The 22,445-nt window shown below is 43.3% G+C and overlaps 8 protein-coding genes across 8 annotated transcripts; 4 read left to right on the top strand and 4 right to left on the bottom strand.

The window, feature by feature from the left end:
- The first annotated feature begins 295 nt into the window (after window positions 1-295).
- On the top strand, window positions 296-5,495 carry FA14DRAFT_161661 (uncharacterized protein). The gene has a single exon (XM_025499223.1). The coding sequence runs from the start codon at window positions 523-525 to the stop codon at window positions 5,254-5,256; it is 4,734 nt and encodes a 1,577-aa protein (XP_025354464.1). The 5' UTR covers window positions 296-522; the 3' UTR covers window positions 5,257-5,495.
- FA14DRAFT_69578 (NAD(P)-binding protein) lies at window positions 5,315-6,521 on the bottom strand. Its single transcript, XM_025502714.1, has one exon. It carries the CDS (start codon window positions 6,439-6,441, stop codon window positions 5,374-5,376), a length of 1,068 nt encoding a protein of 355 aa, XP_025354465.1. The 5' UTR covers window positions 6,442-6,521; the 3' UTR covers window positions 5,315-5,373.
- Window positions 6,522-6,776: 255 nt separating this feature from the next.
- FA14DRAFT_180791 (glutathione S-transferase) lies at window positions 6,777-7,677 on the top strand (the record flags this gene model as incomplete). Its single annotated transcript, XM_025501038.1, has 2 exons — window positions 6,777-7,599; window positions 7,664-7,677. 2 exons carry the CDS (start codon window positions 6,777-6,779, stop codon window positions 7,675-7,677), a joined length of 837 nt encoding a protein of 278 aa, XP_025354466.1.
- Window positions 7,678-7,713: 36 nt separating this feature from the next.
- FA14DRAFT_180792 (NAD(P)-binding protein) lies at window positions 7,714-8,508 on the bottom strand (the record flags this gene model as incomplete). The annotated part of the gene is made up of 1 exon (XM_025501039.1): window positions 7,714-8,508. The coding sequence occupies one exon, from the start codon at window positions 8,506-8,508 to the stop codon at window positions 7,714-7,716; it is 795 nt and encodes a 264-aa protein (XP_025354467.1).
- A 3,164-nt stretch (window positions 8,509-11,672) lies between these two features.
- On the top strand, window positions 11,673-14,992 carry FA14DRAFT_69609 (uncharacterized protein). The gene has a single exon (XM_025502715.1). The coding sequence runs from the start codon at window positions 12,001-12,003 to the stop codon at window positions 14,872-14,874; it is 2,874 nt and encodes a 957-aa protein (XP_025354468.1). The 5' UTR covers window positions 11,673-12,000; the 3' UTR covers window positions 14,875-14,992.
- Window positions 14,946-16,885, bottom strand: FA14DRAFT_161664 (uncharacterized protein). Its single transcript, XM_025499224.1, has one exon. It carries the CDS (start codon window positions 16,650-16,652, stop codon window positions 15,111-15,113), a length of 1,542 nt encoding a protein of 513 aa, XP_025354469.1. The 5' UTR covers window positions 16,653-16,885; the 3' UTR covers window positions 14,946-15,110.
- A 199-nt stretch (window positions 16,886-17,084) lies between these two features.
- FA14DRAFT_124494 (general substrate transporter) lies at window positions 17,085-18,608 on the bottom strand (the record flags this gene model as incomplete). The annotated part of the gene is made up of 1 exon (XM_025496647.1): window positions 17,085-18,608. The coding sequence occupies one exon, from the start codon at window positions 18,606-18,608 to the stop codon at window positions 17,085-17,087; it is 1,524 nt and encodes a 507-aa protein (XP_025354470.1).
- A 1,761-nt stretch (window positions 18,609-20,369) lies between these two features.
- FA14DRAFT_161665 (uncharacterized protein) lies at window positions 20,370-22,427 on the top strand. Its single transcript, XM_025499225.1, has one exon. The coding sequence runs from the start codon at window positions 20,565-20,567 to the stop codon at window positions 22,347-22,349; it is 1,785 nt and encodes a 594-aa protein (XP_025354471.1). The 5' UTR covers window positions 20,370-20,564; the 3' UTR covers window positions 22,350-22,427.
- Window positions 22,428-22,445: the final 18 nt, after the last annotated feature.

Raw genomic sequence — 22,445 nt, forward strand, 5'->3', positions numbered from 1 at the left:
ATTCATGCAAAAATCGGCAACTTAAATCATGCTTCGATTGGAAAGACTAGCGTATTCCTCATTTAAAAAAAGTAGGGACCCAGGATGTGGTGTTTAAAGAATGACTTTTGTCTTACCCTATTGCTCCACAGTGTGAATCAACTGACAGCTCTTTTTTAGTGTGCGCTTGAAGACCTCCCCTTTTTTCATATGCAATGCGTCTACGGTCAATTATTGTACATACAGTAGTAGACAGTCATTTTTCAATGTTTTGTTGATTGTATGCTGCATGCGTTGTAGTAGTAGTGTGCAGTATGCATAATTCAATGCTGCCGATTATACTGAACAATCGAAGAAAAAAAAGAGCAAGCAAACAAATAAGCAGCAAGTCTTGCGTATGAAGTTGCAGTACACAATTGTCTTTATACACACACACACAATTCATCACCATCAACAACTAAGAAAGCTCAAATGATATAAGCTGATCAACGAGAATTAGCCCTCAGGACAATCATTTTGAAGGAGGAAGTATCAACAAACACAATGAGCGCTGCTCGTCGTGCATTTTCACTCTCTTTAAAGTCAAAACCTTTAGTGACAAAAGAAGAAGGCGAAAATACCTCAGGCTCACCTATCAAACCTCCAAAATCACCTTTGCGCTCGGCCAAAGCATCAACCAGTCAGCACCCTTTAGCAGACCAACAACAGAAAGAATCAAGACAACCTTCTTCTTCTACATCTTCTTCGCATTTATCTGCAAGTACTCCAGATACCAGTGTCAATGGTCAAAATGGTACAAAATCCTCAAAAGATGCTAGCATTGGCTCGCTATCATCCTCAGACAACAGTGGTCCTAGCGTCATCACAGCACCAGAATTGATCGGCAGGAAGAGAACGCCAAGTGATGCATCCACTGGCATGCAAGCAACATCTTCTTGGTTTAATTCTGCAGTGACAGATGAAGAGGATGATGATGAAAATGACGAGCCAGTAAGTCCCGCAGATACAGACTGGGATAGAGACTCCAGCTCGCTATTGGAACGAGCAAAAGAAGCTTTGGCTTCAAGTGAACATTATCAAACCAAGACCGAATTAAAGATGCCAGAAAGGCCTTTCTTACAAGATATCGTCGAACGTGGCCGAACAAAGGAATTCTCCGGCGAAGATGTGGGAAATAAATCAACGCCAACCTCACAAAGCCCTCACAAGAACAAGGAACCAAAATCAACTCGAAGAGCAGAAACGCTTCCTAACCAGCCCGATGGCCTAGGAGGATCGAAAGATGCTAAACTACAGCGTTCAACATCAAAGTCTGCTGGTATTCTCGGAAGGCTAAAGCGGATAAGCAGACGTGAAAAGAGAGCATCTACAATGGATGAAAAACTACGGGAAGGACCTTTCTCGGTACTATCAACCCCAGCAGAGGTGAAAGATGCGTCAGGATCTGATGAGAAATTGACATCCAGTCCGGGCGAAGAGGACGCTACTGTAGATGCCAAAATGAAACATTCAAGACGTAAGTCAGATTTGCCAATCCAAGACGCATCTAGAGAACGTACGATCGAGTTTGGTGGTGTTCAGCGTGTTCATTCAATACACAGCGTTCAGCCGAGTCTTGTCGATGATGAAAGTATCGCAGGTCGTGATTCACCGCCTGGCAGTCCACTTGGAAGTGATGAACAATGGCAGGAGGCTGATTTAGCCGAAAACGATTTGCTTAGTAACATTCCAACGATTAATGAAGAGATGGGCATCACTTCATCTCAGGATCAAAAAGCACCCGAGAAAGATGATTGGCATCTCACATCCATTCCGGGTTCTTTTATCGTACAGCAGGACAACAAGAAGACCGAACTACCGACTCAAGATCTTCCAGCGCTGGAAGACCTGAAAATACAAGAGCCTGTCGAGGAAGTGTCGGGAACGGCAAAAAAAGGCGAAGTAGAAGATGTACCCGACATTACCATTGATTCTCCCGCCGAGAATGATACTGCAGTGCACCAACAAGAAAAGTCAGAATATACCCAAGCACTCTCAAGGCAAACGTCTGATTTTGGATCGAGTTCTTCGAGTGATTTCCTGATCGCCACTCCAGCATTCACACCTTCAGAAGGCGTAACGGAAGAAGACGATGCAGCTACACCGAGAGCTGTTGCTGAACCAAATCGCACATCGTATTTTGATGCACCTTCTGTTATTTCACCACCTTTGCAAATCACGACAAACGCTGAGTTTGCACCGCTCACGCATGAGGATACATGGCTAGATAAGATTGATCTGGCACACGAAGAACGTCATTATTTGATTAGGCATATGGTAAACCAACAAATGAGATGGGAATTGGATCGTTTGTATCTAGTCAAAGGCATGGATTATCTCGAGCGCCCTTCACCACCAAATGTGATGCCGAAATCCGATCTAGCATACCTCAAACTATCGCCTGGACAGATTACCCCAGATTTACCTATCGTTCGAATCCTTATCAAACATGTTTTGAGCACCTTTCCGCTTTTCAGTGCTGCTACACCGATCGAAGGTGCTGCTGCGATGCGAACGCGACTGACGAATGCCAGCCAATTTATGGATCGTGGAGTGTTGCCCTTACTTCGCTTCCTCCATTCGAATTCAATCAGTAAAGCGGTAGACTTGAATGGAGAATGGCAAGATGAAATGTCCGATGCACCTTCAACGTTGGATCGTATGGGTTCTGCAATCTTTAAGCTAACAAGTCGTTTCATCACCGCACTTGCAGATGGAAAAGGACATGGCTTCTTGTGGTCTAAAGTTCCCAGCCCAGCAGAGGCTTCATTCTTTGCACATCGAAAGCCATTCAATATGTTGAAACAAGGCGGTAGTGAAGTGAATGTGGTAAGCTCGCGATTGCGAACTCAAGCAAGAGAATGCGATTTTATTCTTTCCGTTCATCGTTATGGATTCCCGGCCGGATATGTGATAAGATCAGAAAGCGACTTTTACAACTATGCAATCACGCTTGCGCAAGAATTGGGACCTCAGGCTCGTGTTCGTCCAGTTCCTGCCCCTGATGCAGATCTCACCATTCAACCGCTTATGGAAGATGATGAATCTTTGCTCGACGGACGATCAGCATCAAGCTCACCTACTAAAGACATGCTTGGCACTCGTCGTGCTTCTATTCGGATCAATAAGGTGTACAAATCAAACGATGGCTCTTCAAGTAGTACATCGTCCTTGCAAAACCTTTCTTCGCCAATCACGTCATCGTTGGGAGGAGCGCCAATGTCACGAGATCATGTAAGTCACGATTCCGGTGTTCCACCTACTCGATCACCTGTCTTATCCAAAAAGTCCCCAATCATTCCACAGAATAAGAGTACGATCTCATTGACATCTCAACATACCAAAGCGACCAGCAAAAGAAGAAGTATTGACGCGCAAAAATCACCTATCAACCATTCTGCTTTGACGGGTAGTCAACGTTCAGGATCACGAATCTTTTCGGCCAGTAGACCAGCTTTGAAGAATAGTAGTACGACCGATGTTTCGATCTTGGCTTCTTTGACGCCAATTACGACAGACGAAGAATCCAGAAGGAAGCAAGTACGTGCATGGTTACGCGATACACTCAGCATTCGTGGAGCCGGTCATGCAAAACAAACGAAAAGCTTCTTGGAAAATGATGCATTCTTGGAACGTGACTTGAAACCTGGTTCCCGCGCTGATGTTCAATCTAGACGTGAGGTAGATGAAGCAGAGATGGAAACGCGAAAGCAGATGATCGAAGATTCATCAAGGGATGTGATCGAATTACGTCAAGAGATGAACCAGTTATGGCGTGAATGCGTTGAAGGCAACGGGTTCGAACGTGCCTTGTCTGCCGTTCAGCAAAACACCACCTTTAGCGCTTTGCCTTTACCATACCAACGAGTGATCTCTTGGACCAACTTACAGATAGCACAATTCCTTCATCAAACCTTCCTTGACAGTCATGAAGCAAGACAAAACTTCGATCGATTCCAAGAGGCAATCTCCTGCATTCCATGGAAATTGCTCTCTTTGGCCTTGCGTGAACGTACCGGCTGGATGATGCAACAAGTTCAAAGCTGCTTCTTGGACGAATTCGTTCAAAAGAAGATCATGGCGATTATGTTGCAAGATGTACCGGAAAGGAAGCTGGATATTGAAATCGAACACTTGCGGGAACGGTTGGGAACGACTGTTATGAAGAAATTGGAAGTGTTCTCAAAGAGCTCTACCTGGCAAAAGCAGATCGTTCGACGTGCAGCACAACAAGCTGATATTCCCTTGGTGGCTGCCATCATGCGTGGAAGTGATAAGCCTTTGTTATCTGCAGAAGGAATCAAGAAAGTGGTTTCCGCAACAAAACACTATCAAGAGTTTATCCGGTCACAGCCTACTTACGCGGAGAAGAAGGCCAAGCTAAAAGCTAACGTGGATGTGCGAAGGATTTACGATATGCAACATGCCTTACGACTTTTATGTCAAAAACGAGATGGCAAGAAGATCAGAGAAGGACTAAAAGCGGAATTGAAACCGATCGTGTTTGCTTTATTGCAACCTTTGCTGGACCTTCTCAAACGACTTCATAAGAGCAAGTTGCTTATCCATTCTTCCACTGATAGAACGTCCGACTCGAGCGCTTCATCGATCAAGTCTTCAAAGGATGAGAAGCGGGATGTCGTTCTGGATCTACAACAATTCTGTCTGAAGTTGCTGGACGTTTTAGCAGGATTGCGGATGCGCGTTCAAGATCCTTCGAGAAGCTTGAGCACGTTGACGTTGCTCTTGGATGACGCAGTACCGGATTGGTACAGATTCTTACATGCATCTTCTTTGGGCGATTCGTTGTTGTACGATTTCACTCAATGGCTTCAATCGGTTGCATCATTGTTGCGATTCAAGGAAACAGGCGAATCAGGTGGCGCAACGGACGATATCTTGGCACGCTTTTGGGCAAAGCCAAGCGGTGAAGATAAATCGCCTTTGCAGGCAGAAGGAACTGATCGGGCTGCATTGGAAGCACTTGTCGAACATGCATGGCGAAAGAGAACACGCCAGATGGAGATGGGATGTAGATGGGCAACTGGAGATGCTGATGGAAATTTGGATATTCAATTGATGGGAGAAGGTGGAAAAACTCGAATGACGGCATACGAAATGAAAAAGCAAAAGCTTGGTCCGACGGTAAAAGTACAATCTGCTTTGGAGAAACTTTTACCGGGCTTTAGGGCAGGATTGGATCGTGTATTGACTGCCGATCCGGGAACGGCATGGTAATCTGTGTACTTATTTTGGTTGTATGATTTATCTCTCTTTCTTTTCTTCATGCTGTTGGACAAGCAGATCAATTTGGAATTTGTATTATTTTTTGTTCAGGCAAGTACATTAAGGCGATCAGGGTAAATACAAGACTTCTTCTGAAGTAACTCCTTTCCAACCTCTGTTATGATAATCAACAAAGGAAGTGAGAGTATCTTCGATAGTTTGTTTGAATGTATGATATTGGACACCCAATTCACGTTCAGTCTTGCTACCGTCCAAATTGACTGGAGCTTTAGAGTCGTTGATATCCGTTGGTGTGTTCTTTTTCCATTCATCTGGAATTGGCACCTTTGTGGCATGAATGATGTCGGAAACTTCTTGGTAAGTGTATGGACCGTAACTTGGACCGAACCTTTGACCGCCTGCATCTGGACGTAGTAGAGCCTCGACGTGAGCTTTGGCTGTATCACGGACATCAACTGCAACGGCTGCTGTTGGGCTACCACCATGCATCAATTTCCAGATGTTTGCTGCACTTGTATTTAATGAGTCGGGACTGTTTACTTGATGAATGATTGGACCAAGAACCAAAGGTGGGTTGATTGTTGCAAGATCGAAAGATGGCTTGTTTGCTTCGACGAAATCCCATGCTGCACGTTCAGCCAACGTTTTCGATGCACGATAAGCATTTATAGCTGGACTTTGAGCATTTCCTTCTTGTTCACTTTGAATTGGATCAGATTCGTTCCAATCTGCTTCTGTGAATGTATGTGGAGGCTTGACTTTCTTTGAATCAATGATGGCAGCGAATGAACTTGTAACGACTACACGTTTCACCTTGTTCTCCTTTGCGATCGAAGCCAAAACACTCTTTGTTCCATTTACGGCAGGATTGACCAAAGCGTCCAAAGCACGACCTTCAGCGTTCATATGGAAAGGAGAAGCTGTATGCAAGACACCATCAACACCTTTGACTGCTTCATCGAAAACGTTTGGTTTTTCCAAATCTTCTGCGATTACATATTGAAACTTATCACCATGACGTTTGAATAATTTTTTAAGATATTCTCCTTTTTCGTTTGATCGTACCGTTCCGCGAACTGAATGACCACGTTCTAGAAGTTGATGAACACAGTGAGCTGCCAAGAAGCCTGAAGCTCCCGTGACGAGGACTAAACTACCTGGACCGATTGCTGGCATTTTGAGTGTATGATTTGTATATATTGTTGTGGAAGTGAGAGAAGAATTGAAGCAATATTAATTCTTCATTTTATATACTTCGTAAAAGGGTTGATTCGTATTGCATAATTTCAGTTGGAAATCGGTGCCGACTTCGGCTTTTGGAAGGGCACCATATCAGTCAAAAGTTTGAAAGTCAAACTCCACATCTAGCAACGGACTTAATGTCACACACGCATTATATCCGATGGATGATGCCATTTCATGCACGAGCCAACAATCAATCAACTCATTCTCATGAAACATTTGCCATCATCACTTCACTCAACACCATATCCAATAGAGATATTGACACAATGAGTAAACAGATCAATTATAGAACTGAATGTACAGGTGAAGCATTGAAAACCGTCAACGCTCACAAAGAAGCCAAATCAGATCAATACGGAGAAGCATTAACCTTGTACGGTTCAAACTTTTGTCCATTCGTTCAACGTGTGTGGATCGCATTGGAACGATTGGGCGGGGTTGAATACAGATACGTCGAGATCGACCCGTACAAAAAGCCAAAAGAGTTGCTTGATGTCAATCCAAAAGGACTCGTGCCAGCACTCAAAATTGGTCAAGATGGAAAATGCTTAGGCGAAAGTACGGTGATCTTGGATTATTTGGAGGATCGATACGGAAATGCGAAAGAGAAGAACTCGTATTTACAACCAAGAGAAGACCCGTACTTACGTGCACGTCAACGACTAGCAGCAGATCACATCAATCGCAAATTGCTTCCCGCTTTCTACCGATACTTGCAAGCACAGGAGCCTAAAGATCAAGTGCAATTAGGACAAGAATTCGTGGAAGAATTAAAAGCGTTTGAGAAGAGTATGCTACCGGCCAAGAACGGCGGATTTTGGGACGGAAGCGATCAACTCGGATTTGTGGATATTCAAGTCGCGCCTTGGATCCTGAGAGCTGATAACGTGTTGGGCCACTATCGTGGATTGCAGCTCGATAAAGTCTTTAATGAAAGCAGTAGATTTGGTCAATTCAAGAAAGCACTTTACAATGATCCTTCTTTCAAGGCTACAACTTCTACTGATGATCTTTACGTTGACTCTTATGCCCGTTATGCTGAAAATCGACCCGGCACTTCACAGGTTGCAGATGCAATCAATTCAGGTCGTGAGTATTTCTTTGGGCTTGAAAGCGTGTACTGTACTAACTCGCTCTTTGTCACTATCATCAGGCGGTCTACCATGAAATTTGATCCAGAATATCATTCAATGGTATATACATTTACACACATCTGCCACCATCCACGTTGAGATCCAATCCGGTAAGGAACTCCGACTTTGGATCAGCAAAGAATAGGACTGCATTTGCAACATCTGCAGGCATACTTAGACGACCCAAAGGAACGCTATCGTTGAATTGTTTAAGTTGAGCATCAGTTAAAGCATCTCCTACTTTTGCAGCACCTGCAAACAGACTTAACATTGGTGTAACGCCTGCTACTGGATTGACACAATTGAATCGAATTTTGTCTTTTGCAAATTCGAGTGCCATTGATTTATTTGCTGCGATTACGGCTGCTTTTGAGGCATTGTACCATGTTAAATTCGGTCTTGGTCGCACACCTGCCGTTGATGCAACTTGAATGAATGATCCACCTTTTCCTGCTTTTTGCATGATAGGTACAAGAGTGTTTACGCTCACATAGAATGATTTTGCATTGACGTTGAACACTTTATCGAATTCTTCTTCAGTGACTGTCAATGTTGATTTGTTTGAATACGTCCAACCTGCATTGTTCACGCAAATCGTTGGCGTTTGACCGAATTTAGATTGACAGATCTCTACTGCCGTTTTCCAATCTTGAGCTGAACAAACGTTTGCTTTAAGTTGTTGTCCAACGGTTTCATCATGATCTTTCAGACCACCACCACCTTCATTCGCATTCAAATCCATCACCAATACTTTTGCACCTTGTTCAATGAATGTATCAACAACTGCTTTTCCAAACCCACTTACTCCTCCTGTCACAATGGCCACTTGGCCTTGCAGTCTTGGAGCGTTGGCAGAGGATGTCATCTTTGTATAACTCAAAGAAAGAGATGAAGATGTTTGTCGTTGTTGGTAAAAGACATTGTTTATTTCTACCTTGACATTCATCCTTCTAGAATCACTCTTTCCCCCACCCCACATTTTAGCGTGAAATTCTCAACGACTTCTTTGCATCGGCATTTGGCTCGTGCGTGCGGTGAGTGTTTTGTATGCGGCGCCGTACAGTCTGTCTGTCTGTAACCTCCACTGAATCAAATAATTGAATATTTCGGAAAAACAAAAACAGCAATCAATCAATAAGGAAATTTGGGTCAGATGACAATCTAGAATATCAGGGAGGTATGTCATGTGAGATCGGAATCACAAGGAAGAAAGGTCACGAGGTCAATCGCTTGGCATTCATTACGGCCTCTTAGCATCCTTCCGGGATCACAAGGCAGGAACTTTTCAAAAAAGTCACACTAAATCCGACATGCAACTGAGAACGTCGTTTTCCGAATGTGCATCTCGTGATCACTGATCACACGTGAAGAACCAACTTTTGATCGAATCGAGAATGATCGTGAATTCATCGGAAGTTTTACGCCTTGATCGGCTTCTATGCTTTATCTTTTGCTGATCCTTTTAAATGATCAGATCATAATTCAGGTCCAGTAAATCATCTCTTTTTCTCCAAAAAAATGCATTCTCCTGTCAGGGCTTTACGATTAGCGTATTGAACGGGAGAGAGTGATCGGCCAATTGCAGAGAGTTGCTCTTTTTCCTAAATGTGAAACAGTCCCGGTCAGGAGAAGTTATCTTATATGCACATAGAAAAAGGTACCATTCATCATTCATGCTACACACCCTTTGTTGCCATCACAACGCGTTGTTCCGTTTGTTTGCATTAGCGTATCGGATGAAAGCGCGCTAAAGTAAGGTTGTTGATTTTAGCGTGTTGCTATGAGAACCCCCATGCTTTAGACTTGAAAGTTGAAATTCATTGAATGATGACAATACATCATGATTAGGAAGAAGAAATGTCAAAGTTGTTGACTACGAGATACGAAAAACATCCGAGTGACCTCGCCGAATTCCGATTCAAGAGAAGAGAGATCTGAATTGGTGGCGTTGATAAATCTGAGTTGAAATCAAGGTCGGAAGTAGAATATTCTGAAATTAAGATTCGTCGGCTACTGAAATGAAAATGTTCTCTTTCTGTCTCTCGTCCGAACTGTTGGTTGTTAAAAATGGTGTGGCTGCCCTTGCATGATTGATTTTTACTCATACATTTCGCATGCAACGGAGGGGTGCACAGCAGACAAACACGCGTATAACTCCCTTGCATAATCAATCGGTTATTCTCCTTTTGTGCACAGCACACTCTCATGCAATCGGATAGAGAGATTTAAATTGGCGAAAAAATAAGCTTTTTTTGGCTTGATCTGGCTTTAAAGGCCGTTTGCTTGCCTAAATTGTTGCAACTGCCACAATTAAACAATACAATGACAACCCTTTTTGCAAACACGCACCCCATTTTCACTTTTAAACGGCATGGCTTTAAAGTTCTTGGGCGCAATATATTTCGTACTCCCGATGAGCCAGAAATTTTTGCTTCCCTTTTGTCCGTATATGCAGCAGCCTTTTTAAGTTTTTTTTTTGGTAATCCGCTTTACCTCCCCGATCTTTAGGCAAAGTAAGACTGGCAATCGGCAATTTAATTCAATCATTTTTGACCGAGAGGAAGAGCTCCTAGACTGGTGTAGTTGCACGGTTTGACAAAATCCGAAACGAATTCAATCAAAAGAATGAATCGAAAGTGGGAAAAGGGGTAAAAAAAGATCAAGATTTGAAGCTGAATATATTTTTAAAGAAAGCGGCCCTGAAAAGAAGTTGTTATTATATACTGCTTGCATGCATATTGTCAATAGTCTATCTTTGTAAAATACACACGAATCCTTGCTTCCCTGTCAGATTGACTGCATTAGCGCGCGCGCATTTGTGCAATCATTCTCATTCATAATGTATTATTATTCACCATTCAACGGTGCCGATTCAAAGGCGCTGCTACACTGCTGCTTCTGTTCAACATCGATGACGTTCCGATACAAGAGAAAGAGCAGGGAGGTGGATCTATTTTACATTATATACTTCTCTTTAGATGCACCCTAAAAATGAAGATCAATTCAATCTAACGTACGTTGCATTTTTGTTCTGAATATATGCGCTTTGTGGTGGAAGTATAAATATGTCTATCTCATTAACGATCGATCTTTACGTTGACCCACTTGTATCTCAACATTTTCAACTCAATCGTTTGAATCTTTACAACATACCAATTCACGATCAGACCAGAAAACATCACAAAAGCGGCTATTTGTCACCCAATAGCATCCCGTCCCGCGCCGTAATCGAATTGGAGCGCAGTTTGAATTCACACTCAAGAAGGCGTTCCTCCTCCTCACTATACGGTACCGTTCAGGAACACGCAAAAGATCCTACGGAGTCGGTTTATAGTTGAAATGTGAGTATTCAGCTCAGGATCATGTTTGAAAAAAAGGACTTTCTGCGGTGTTGAAAGATGAAGGAAATTGAAAGGGGGAGAATGAAAACGGCGTTGAAGACGGGAATTGGAATGCTTTTTCTTACCAAGCAAAAGACCAACAGATCCATCTTTTGTGGCGTTCTGGTTTGGGCGTCGTAATAGAAAAATTTGCATGTGGCATAGAAGGCGTGCTGTATAAAGCGGCATGATTCTTACATCATCATCAATCACACTTTATCCTTTCCATCGAAAACGCCCAATCGATTGCTTCTATGTCATCATCGTTGTATGTGGTACGGTGTTTCTTTTCAATCTCCTGCCACGATTTCTTGGCATTCAAGCCCCTCTACGCCAATCTAAGGTGAATAACAAACAGTTATTTGGCCTGTATCTGCGTAATGTACCGGCATGATGACATTGAAATGCACTATTCGATCCTCCTTGACGATCTGAATTGATTCCGCGAACCTGCTCGGACTCTTTCAAGCGGCGAAGATGAGGGTCGGAAAGCTGCTTTTTGTTGGATTTGTGATCCTCATATTTGTGTCCAAGATGATCGGGCAAGCTTTTTCCTTTGTCATCTTCGATTCGTTGAACAGCATTTTCAGACTTCTGATCCTGCTAACGAACCGCACGAATAAATTGTACTGCATGGCGCCTGTATGGTGTTCAGGCAAATTGTCTTGGCATGTGGCAATTTTTCTTGGAAGATCCAATGATTAATGTCATTTACCATGCAAGTGGGCTGAAACGCCGGCGGCATTGGTAAACCAAAAAATGAACGGTGAAGAACAGGAGAATTGCGGATAAATTCTTGGCATATTTTATTCGGGATCGTTTAAAAAGCATAGAGCTTGTTTATTGGATCATATTTACTGACTCTTCTCTTGAAAACCAATTTTACCCTTCTCTTCTTCCCTTCAACCCTAAAATTACATTATATATTCTTGCTCACTTGATGTGCGCTTATCGAACTTCTTTACCTTTTTTCGAATATGGATCGCAAAACGGTTCCAAACGGTTCACAATGCTGTTTCGGCGATGTGTTCCCAATCAATGCGAACGCACTGATCTTGGACTTGGCATCACAGAGCGTCAAACTAAGAAGAAGACGAGGCAATAGCATTGACGAAGGAGACGCAAAAGACAAAGCGGAATTTCTTCAACTTACTCCTGCACACGTTCATAGTCGTGCACCATTTCCGAGTCCTTCAAGACGATTATTCGATAGGCATTTACCTTTGCTTCAACCGAGAAAGATTTTCAAATCAACTGCTCCACTCAAAATAACAAAAATGTCAACTTCGCAACAATTTGGCGAAGATATAGAGCTAATCCAGTCGGGACGTCAATGCTCAAATATGACAGCAACGCATCCAGAAAACAATATCAGAAGGAAAAGGAATAAAGCACTCGGTCACGCATTGAGAAAATCGCGGGACTTAAGGAATGCAAAAGAGCTAGCAGAGATGCTAGGGAGGCCTTTACCACCTCTGCCACCGGTTGATCCTACGGAAAACATGGCAAAAGTCTTGGCTGATTCTCCTTTGGAATTGCCAGAGCCACCATGTCGACCAAAGAGATCACCGGCAAGGCTAGCGGCAGCATTGCCACCAATCGACCAAAAGCCAGCAACATCAAAGAAGGCAAACGATGATGATGATGATTGGGCATCTTTTATTTCGAGAGGATATGCATTATTTCCTCAGCCTCCTTCTACTAGACCCATTGTTTCCAAATCAAATCGGTCACGGCTAGCGCATAAGCAAGCAAAAAGACTTAGCGGTCTTTCACGATTTGACACAGATTCTTGCTCTCCTCAGTCAAGCATGGACAGTGTTATGATGCGAAGATCAAAAACTGTTCCCCAAAAGACTGGAATCGATTGGCTTGATGATGAATTGGCATGGGTGAGCAGCGATGATGAACGCGAAGAACTTTGTCGAGCAATGACACCATCAGAAGGTCCAATTTCCGCTTTCACGGCTGGCTTGGGCCTCACACGCTCTGCAAGTACGCCACCTTCATCATCAGTTGATACATTCCCAGGTTCAGATTCTTCTATCTCAATCTTCCAAACGCCATCACAACAAATGCAACAACAAAAGAACAAATGGCGTTTGAGCGGCGTGAGCGATGTTTTCGTAACACCAACTGCCAGTCCGCAAATCGACTTGGGAACATTGACAATGAGTGGCAAAGATGGAAAGACACTTTCAAGCATCAAACGTGCTCACTTGCCCATGTTTGCAGGTTTGGCAGATGCAGTTTCTCGTTATGCAGCCGAAGCAGCGGGCTTCGAGCGTAACATAGATGAAGAAAGAGAAGAGGAAGAAGAAGCACACGATGACTTTGCCGCTATTGCCAATAGACATGATAGTGTTTCTTCCATCACTTCTTCAAGTGCAATGAGCAGAGACTTCTCCAGCGCAACAACCATTTCCACCCGTCCATCTTCCATTGCGGGTATCTCGGAATGCGGCTCATCTGCTTCTTGGGCTCGCAGTCCAACTTCACAAGCACGCATGAGACAGTTGCCACCTTCAACTTCATCCAGAGTAGGATCGGTGGATGGATCAATGATCGGTCAAGACTTTTCCTTCCCATCTACGTCAACGATGGACAAGCTTACTCATTCTTCTAGCAATAAGCATCATCGTAAGCCATCCGATGCATCCAGTAGTCATTCAAAAGCACCTAGACGTAGAAGAGGATCTAAAGTTCCATGGCCACAAGAAGGATCAATTCCTCCTCTAGCACCAGTCCGCATTGCAAGCTTGCAGACAGCTCAAAGTCAACCTGCCTCAAGTCCTGAACGATCTGAGAGACAGCTCATGGGCTCCTGGCTTGATCAAGGTGAACAATTTGAGCCAACGCCAGTTGCACAAAGCAATGCATCTTCCTCCACGGTTGTGTTTGATCTTTCTTCTACTTCAACCATCAACCAACATCGTAATGCACTAGCAAGTCGATCGACAGTTGATTTAATGCAACCAAGCTCTCCAGCTCCACCAGTTGCCAAATCTGGATTGCGAGGTTTGTTTGCTCGTCAACGTAGACAAAGTACTAGCAACGTTTTGGATAATAAAAGTCAACAGTCACTCGTTCCGTCTGTAAAGAGTGCTGATTCGACAGGTTCAATCGATCGTACTCGTCCTCCTGCTCAATTGGCAGATCGTATTTTGTCAAAGATGGGCGGTGGTAGTGCATTTAATGCTTTGGATGTTGCTCGTCCGTTGGCAGATGTACCCGTTACACCAACAACGACATCCGATGAACCTGCGCCACAAAGTAGTCCATCTCAAAAGATCTTTGGCAGTGCTTCTTTAGCACCTCATCCAATGCCTTATGGATTACGTCAATCTTTGGATCAAGATCGTATGACTGCTGCCGATGGTTTACGTGCATTTGCTGAAGCAAGTAGCGCTTCTCGTCGTACATCTACAATTTCCACAAAAGCCATGCCAACTCAACTTGCCGGCCATTATACCAATTCTCGTGGAAATTCTTCAAGCGTTTCACGTGCTGCAAGTTTGCGTAGTCGTGTTCGTGGGTTAGTGTTTGATTATGATCCTGCTTCTCCTTTTTACGTTTATGATGGTGATGAACAAATTCCCGTCAATACCGTCAAAACACCAACGAGTGCACGTCAAAAAAGTGCTGGCGCACCTCCAGTCACATTCTGGCGTCGTGGTGGTGCAAGAGCTCTTTCGGCTTGTGATTCATACGATGACGGAGAATCTGATCGAAGGACCAGCCTTGATCAATCATACGATTCTATCAATACAATCAATAGCGTTCAACGTACTGCTGCTCCCGCTCAACAACAATCCGTTCGTCGAAAGAGCTCGTTCAATTTATGGAAGTAGATCGACTACTTCTCCATACATCTTACCCTTCGCTTTCTTATATATATATTATTTTCTGGAATGTTGTCTTCTATGGTTCTCATTTCACTGTATCATTTTTGGGGCTCATGCTTCTCTTGACTAGTTACCCGTATTGTATATTACTAGACATAGAATTAAAAGATAAATATATTGGATTTATCGTGACAAAAAGTGGACCATAAAGTGAATGACATCGTACAAAAGAGTTGTAATCCCTACTTGGATTTGGACACCGATTTAGAGCTAACATCATGCCAAAACGGTGGTCTAGGCTGATCAAGTGGTGTTTGATCGACAAGAAGCAAGTGTGATCGTGAATTGACCGTACCTTCATCAAGAACAGACTTTCTGTAAGCCTTTTTGATCGTTTGATCATCAACACGGTAACGTGCTGGTGTGATACCCTTGCCGAATCTGTAAGTGACATGATTGGCGCATAACATCGTAATCACAACGCATGCCAAATGAGCAGGAACCAAACTGAAAGCGACGGCGTAAATGTTTAACAAGGCTTCACGTTCGAACTCGATCAACGGACCTTTGCAACCGGGCAATTCACTTCTTGCATAACAACGGTTTCCATCCGCTGCCGCTTCAATAAAGGGAGAATAATATCCGCAACATTTGAGAACTGTTTGTATCATTCTGCGACCTGTCAATGTCAATTCACGAGACCATAAATGATTCATCTTTCCGGCCAAGTTGAAAGTACGTCTCTTGTAGGCAATATAGCCCGGTGCAAGGATGAAAGCAAACGAAATCCACAGCATCAATGCATAGACAGACAAAAATGCACGATTGTTTAGCAAAATACCTGTCCATCCAATGATTGCTGTGATGATGCAAAGGCACATAGCAATCGTTCCCAAAATGAGTTCCGTTCGATTGACGATAAGAAGAGCGCTTGAATTTGGGAAAAAGTTTGACCAAGCAAGCATGATGGCAATAAAGCCAGCGATTGTATAACAAGTCAAAACGAAATTTGCAGCGAACAAGATCCATTTGAACTTGTTCCATTTGCCTCGCTGTACAGAAGGAACATTCATTCCAAAGAAACGTGAAAAGAGACCTCTACGACTGGAAGCGTCTGACGAGGAATTCTCATCGCTGTACTGATTTTGACGTAGTGTGCTAACTTGTGGAATGGATGATGAGCTGTCATATCCTCGTGTTGGTTTGACTTGGAATTTTCCTTTATCGTGAAGGCTTGAGCTATCACGTATATAATCGATTTCTACACCTTCGTCACTTTCATATCCACCTGCGCCCAAAGCAGCATGACCACCACCGTTTGGGCCCCAAGCATGTCGACCTGCACCCCACTTGCGTGCTCTTGGCATACTGTTGTCCGGACGAGATCCATTCAATTCGAGAGCAGAAGCCAGAGCAGAACTTGATCCTGGTCTTTGACGATCGTTTGCAGGTAAACTTTGCATAGAATCGGTTTTAGAGATCTTATTTGCATTTCTTGAACTACGACCGGCAGCCGCGCCAAAGCCACCAACTGCCAATCTACTTTGCTTTCTTGCTTCTGCACCCCAAGCAGTAGGTGAAGAGACTAGCTTATCGGGTATGTAATATTCTGCCAAACTGTTTGAAGTGCCCATCATACCGCTTGTGCCAATTCCGTCATGATGAGACGATCGTTTGCCTGATTGATCAGCTGCTGAATCACGTTTACTTTTTGATGAAAACATGCTGGGCGATGAAGGACCGCTGTTTAATTTGGGACTTGAACTAGAGGAGAACAGGGGCATGATTGATTGTGTGGAAGGAGAAGCCTTTCTGAATCAAGGTAGTAAATCGCAAGCCTGACCTTGAGCCAGACACTTTGTGATGATGTCAATGATGGTTGCAAAGAGGAAAAGGAGCGTTTCCCTTTAATCGTAAGAGTTATGCACTTCGGAACGCCGTTGTGGTAAATTAGACCAGAGGCTCATAAGGGTATAGTGCATAAATCGAAGCACGCATGCATACGCTTGCATTAACGCGTTTGCACAGCTTGCTTAAAGCATTCATTCTCCGGCCGTCGGCAGCTAAGGGTGGCTTATTTTGGATTTTAAACTTAATACGGCTCACATCACCACCAATAAGAAGAAATCGGTCATACAAATTCAATACCTATCATCATGAGAAATAACTGACTATAATACAATGTGGTTGTGGTGAGAATATATGTAAGCAAAGATTTACTGTGCTTGAGCGGCCAATCTGTTTGCACTCGTTTCGAATCCTTTCCATCTCCAAGCGGGAATATGACGAGCATACAATTCATCAATTTCCAAACTTGTTCTTCCTTTGGTTTCGGGTAACAATAATGCTGCTAAAACTAAAATTGCTGCCATCAATCCACCAAAGATCAAATATGCTTTTGCTCCTAAATTTGCTGCATCTTCTGCCGTGATCAAAGGTACAACAAGAGTTGTCAAAATTGCAGTTAATTGACCACATCCGATTGCATGAGTCATTGTTGGATTACGTAAACGTTCAGTTGGAATTTCTGCTGGCATCAACAAAGAGATCGAATAGAAACTCAAAGTCCAAACGATATTGAAAACGAATGAAAGAACGGCAATCACAATTGCAGCATTACGATGCGTCTTTGCAAAAAATGCCAATGCTCCTGCAGTTGCATCAATTGCCAATAAGATTGAGAAACCGATCAAAGCTGTTGGACGACGACCAAAGTTGTCCAAAACAAAAGGTGCTCCAATCGTACCTGCTAACAAACACAAGTTACCAATAACCGAGAACAAGAACGGATTACCGGCTCCCAATTGAGTCAAAAATACGGCAGCAAAAGTTGTACTGAGAATGATACCAGACAATTGGTTCAACGAAAAGATTGATCCACCAACCAAAGTACGACGAATATGTTCAGGCTTGTAAATCTCCCAGAATCTTGGGTTCTCACGTTGACGAGATTCATCTTCGATTGCTTGTAAGACATTCAACTCTTTTTCCACTTCTTCATCGCTAAAGCCACGAATCGAACGAAGTGTCTTGCGAGCATCTTCAACGCGACCTTTGGTAAGAAGCCAAGAAGGTGATTCACAAACGAAAAGTGTTGGTACTGTCATCAAAAATGGCAAAGAAGCTTGAACTGCAAGAGGAATTTTGTACGAAAGTGCATCTTCACCGTGAGTTTCTTGTGCTGCATAACAAACAACCGTTGCTAAAACACTACTTGCAATCGTGGCAATATTGGCACCTGAAACGAATCTACCACGCATCTTTGCTGGAACGAGATCTGCCATAAAATTTGGTGCGATTGCCAAAGCAGCACCATAACTTACGGCATTCCACCAACGACCCATAACGAAAGCGACGAAATTAGGCGCAAATAATTGCAAGAAAACGGCACCCATGGAAGTACAATAAGATCCAAGCAAAGCCCATTTACGACCGAATCGATTTTGTACGGGAGTGGTAAGTAAAGCACCAACGACTGTTCCCGTTAATGGAACGGAAAAGATGATTGATTGATGATGTGCTGTTAAAACGTATTGTCCGGTATCTGCATTGATTCCTTGCATATCACGGACGAAACTTTTCATGGCAGAAATTGGTCCAACGAGGGCATTTTCATATCCCCAATTTAAACCTCCCAAACCAACAACGAGCGTACAAAAGAGCATGTATGCATTAAATGCTGATGTTCCGTGCGATCCGGAAGTAGAACCTTTTTCAGTGTTTGAATTTGCAGATGACATATTGAGACTGTGAACGTCTGATTCAGGATCTTGGATCTTTTCCGCTTCTACGAATTTTGTCACCACATCCGTCGTCTTTTGATCCTTATCTACACTTGTCTGTCTTGTTGCTGCTGCCATTGCGTCGATGATGACTGGTAATCAATCAGGTCAATCTTGAGGTGGAAGGATTAAAACTACCTGAAGATGATGGTAGAATAAGAAGAGAGAAGAACAAGATTGCGTCTTATTTAAAGCTTGCTTGTTTTGCTTTTTTTTTCCCTTGTTTTTTACAACGTTTTTTTGAAGGCGTATGGCGGGGCTGCTTATTTTGAGGTAGGTACGCAAAGAGTCATACACGATGTAAAGGGGGCGTCTTGTGGCGATGAGATTTGTGGATATGTGTTTGAATGTGTGGGGTTTTCTCACCAATGGGGCTGAGCTTAGGATGATGATGCTGTACGATTGTGACGTAAGAAAAGGGGCTTGAAGGATGAGGGAATGGAAAGGTTTAATTCATTCTTCCTTTTATATCTGACGATTGCCGTACGAGATGAATCCAGTCACTTGATTTGACCGAACTTTGACCTATGTGCGGGGATCAACAATACATCAGCCCTGTGATGTGGGGAGTAGCGTAATTGAAGAAGGATTGGGTTGTCCCGAAGAGAATTGATGATGGTTGAAGATTGAGAAAAGAATGCAAAAGACGCTAAGCTCGGCAAAATATACAATGATAGCGTCTAATCTATCCCTTTCAGTTGGGGAAAAGGCAGGCACAAACTGGAGAAAGGCTTGAACAATCTCACCGAAGCAAGAAGGATGCCAAGCGAAGGAGGGTGGCGATGTATGCTGTGGAAATATGACTAGGTACAGTGCAAGTACAACATGCACTCCAACTCAGAACGGCAAAATGGAAGAGATTGTAAAGCTTTGACAGTTGGACCCCCCTTTTGTGACGGTATGTATTTCGCCGATTAAAAGTTGTTGTAAAGGTTGACTTGTTTTGTATTCATTTCATCCTCTTTCTACGCTAAGCATATGCCGAGCCCGAAAAGAGGCCGTTGAATCTGGCCGAATGGAATGAAGAGGATCAGGAGATGATGATTTGATGGCAAGAATGCGCATTTGCACTTTTTTGTTCCTTGTTCCTATTATGGTGGGGCTCCTCATAGAGGATAACCTCTTAAAAGACTGATGAAGTGAAGGATTGCATAATGCAGGTTCTGGCCGTACATGCATACCATGTCTGTCTTCTTTTTCCCGTCAAATTTCATTTTGGCAAGCCAATCAGTCTTTGTGGCCAAAATAAGAATACGCGCGCGCGCACACTCATGCTTCTCTGTTTCGATGCATAGACTTGGCACATTGACAGTATTCTACCGAAACTATACTTAAGCGGGAACCATGCCGAGCTCGGTTATGCTTCGGTTCATTTTCGTACTCAGTCTCGGCCAAGGGATGGATCGCATTTGATGATAGGATGATTAATTAAATTGATTGATCTGATCGTGAGTCTATCAATTAATATAGATCTTAGTCGCCGTTTAAATCTATCAAAGCCACCTAAAATTAAAGTCCTTGGAAAACCCTTGGCAAAAAAGGCATTCGAAAACGAGAACGAGGATTAGGATTAAGAGATACTCTTTTTCTTTCTGTTTTATGCTTTTGTCAATTTTTTGATTACGTAAGGGGCTAAGGAAGGCAAAGACTCTTGAAGAGTATATGATTCATCCACACTTTTGACATTTTCTTATGCAAATCCGATGCCAGATCCAGAAAGGAAGGATCAATCTATTCACAGACAACTTTCACCATGCCACCCGGCATCCGAACGTTGAACGAGCTAGGCGCGCAGACATGACTGTGTGCTGAGGCTGACTAGTGGGGTAATGAAAAAAAAGTGTTATCTTATCTACGCTCGGCCCTTCTTACTATCATTCAAAATCAGAGGAAAGAAATGGTACCGGAGTCACAATGCAAGCAGAGATCACCACAAATGTTCTAGATAGGCAGGGCATCTCCATAGATGACGTTGCAAAGGATCAGGTGGCCCAAACGGAATGGCGCGAGAGAAATGGAGATGAAAAGGATTTCGATGCTATTCAGCCAGTTGCAACTCGTCAAAGTTCCAATCACGATAACAATGAAGTAGACGACAGTCAAGACGTTGCAGTTCCGGGAGAAGAGACAGTAGAAGAATCATCGGATATTGACGTCTATGCTTTGATCTTACTAGGCGCTCAAGAAGCTAGCAGTTCCTTCTCCTACAGAGCAGCAGAATATGCTTATAGCATTTATTTGGTTGTCTTGTTCACCAACACCCTTTTGCCTGCTTCTTTGTACGGATTCATCACAACTGCATCAGCAATCGTCTTTAGCGGTTCAGTTGGAGGCTTGACGGATACGTTCAACACACATCGGTTACGGATCGTACGTGCGTTCATCTTTTCGCAAAAGCTGTTTGTATCAGCATCGTACGGGATCTTTTTGGTCTTATTCTACAGCGACAATCTACGTCAAGCAGCGCAGAATGGAGGAAGAGGACCAAATCCCAATGCACCTAGACGTGCTGATGTTTGGTCCTGTTTTGCAGCAATCACGATTTTGGGTTGCATCCTGATCTTGTGCAACGTTGGCGTTTCTGTCAGTGTGGAAAGAGATTGGGTAACGAGTATTGCAAGAGGAAGCTCGAAAAGACTAACAAGGCTCAATGCGATCATGCGTAGAATCGATCTTCTGTCAAAATTGGTCGCTCCACTATTCGTTTCCTTGTTGACGACTACGTTGGGTTATCCGCTATCTTGCGTTGTGTTACTGTGTATCAGCGCATTCACGACCGTCTTTGAATTGTCATTCATCGGCATTGTGTTCAGACGATTCACTATACTGGGTGAGGAAGAGCAAAACAATCGTCAACAGAAAAGACCCGTAAAAGCAGCAGCAGAAGAGCAGACTGCAGCACCTAATGGCGAGGCAAACTATCCTCCAAGACGTGTGCCAACTTCTATGAAATGGCATCAATGGTTATCCAAGCAGGGTTTGCGAGGCACTTTTACTCTAATGAAGCGATGGGCAAAAGTACAAATTGCAGATTGGCATTCGTTCGCTTTGATGCCAATCTTTATTAGCTCTTTAGCAATCTCGTTACTGTACATGAGCGTTCTTTCATTCGATTCGACATTCATTGCTTATCTCAAAAGTGAGACAAACTATACTGATCCCTTTATCGCTGGTATGAGGGGCGTTTGTGTTGTTTGTGGCTTATTGGGAACGTTCGTTACACCTTATCTAACAAAAAAGATCGGTTTGGTCAGGACGGGAACCTGGTCAATCTGGGCAGAACTCTTGCCACTCAGTATGGCAATCGTTAGCTTTTACGAAGGAGCATCGAACAAGCAAAGGCCGCATTGGAATACAGCTTTATTGTTCACAGGCTTAAGTTTGAGTAGGATAGGATTATGGTCGTTTGACTTGGCCCAACTTGCACAAGCACAAGAAGCTCTTCGATTACATCCCAGAAGAAATGCTCTGATGGGCTTACAATTTGCACTACAAAATGCATTGGATTTGTTGCATTATGCTCTCACCATCATTTGGTCACGACCCAGTCAGTTCAAGAATGCTGCCGATGTCAGCTTTGCTGCAATTGGAACGGCTACCTTGTTGTATACATTTGTGTATGCAAGAAGAGAGCGTGGTCATGTTCTGCATTTGGACAAGATGGGGTTGGAATCTCTGTTGGGTCGCAAAAGCCGTTGACGTGTACTCGGAAAACTCTTTTGACATACTTTCTGTAATTTTGATGTGTTTAATATTGTACAATTTTAGTAATACACGCATTTGTTATGCTCCCTT

The sequence above is a fragment of the Meira miltonrushii genome (assembly GCF_003144205.1).
Source record: "Meira miltonrushii strain MCA 3882 unplaced genomic scaffold FA14scaffold_3, whole genome shotgun sequence".
Lineage (NCBI taxonomy): Eukaryota > Fungi > Basidiomycota > Exobasidiomycetes > Exobasidiales > Brachybasidiaceae > Meira > Meira miltonrushii.

What these genes read in the sequence shown, in the direction of transcription:
- FA14DRAFT_161661 (XM_025499223.1), top strand. Translation starts at nt 523, where the DNA reads ATGAGCGCTGCTCGTCGTGCATTTTCACTCTCTTTAAAGTCAAAACCT.
- FA14DRAFT_69578 (XM_025502714.1), bottom strand. Translation starts at nt 6,441, where the DNA reads ATGCCAGCAATCGGTCCAGGTAGTTTAGTCCTCGTCACGGGAGCTTCA.
- FA14DRAFT_69609 (XM_025502715.1), top strand. Translation starts at nt 12,001, where the DNA reads ATGGATCGCAAAACGGTTCCAAACGGTTCACAATGCTGTTTCGGCGAT.
- FA14DRAFT_161664 (XM_025499224.1), bottom strand. Translation starts at nt 16,652, where the DNA reads ATGCCCCTGTTCTCCTCTAGTTCAAGTCCCAAATTAAACAGCGGTCCT.
- FA14DRAFT_161665 (XM_025499225.1), top strand. Translation starts at nt 20,565, where the DNA reads ATGCAAGCAGAGATCACCACAAATGTTCTAGATAGGCAGGGCATCTCC.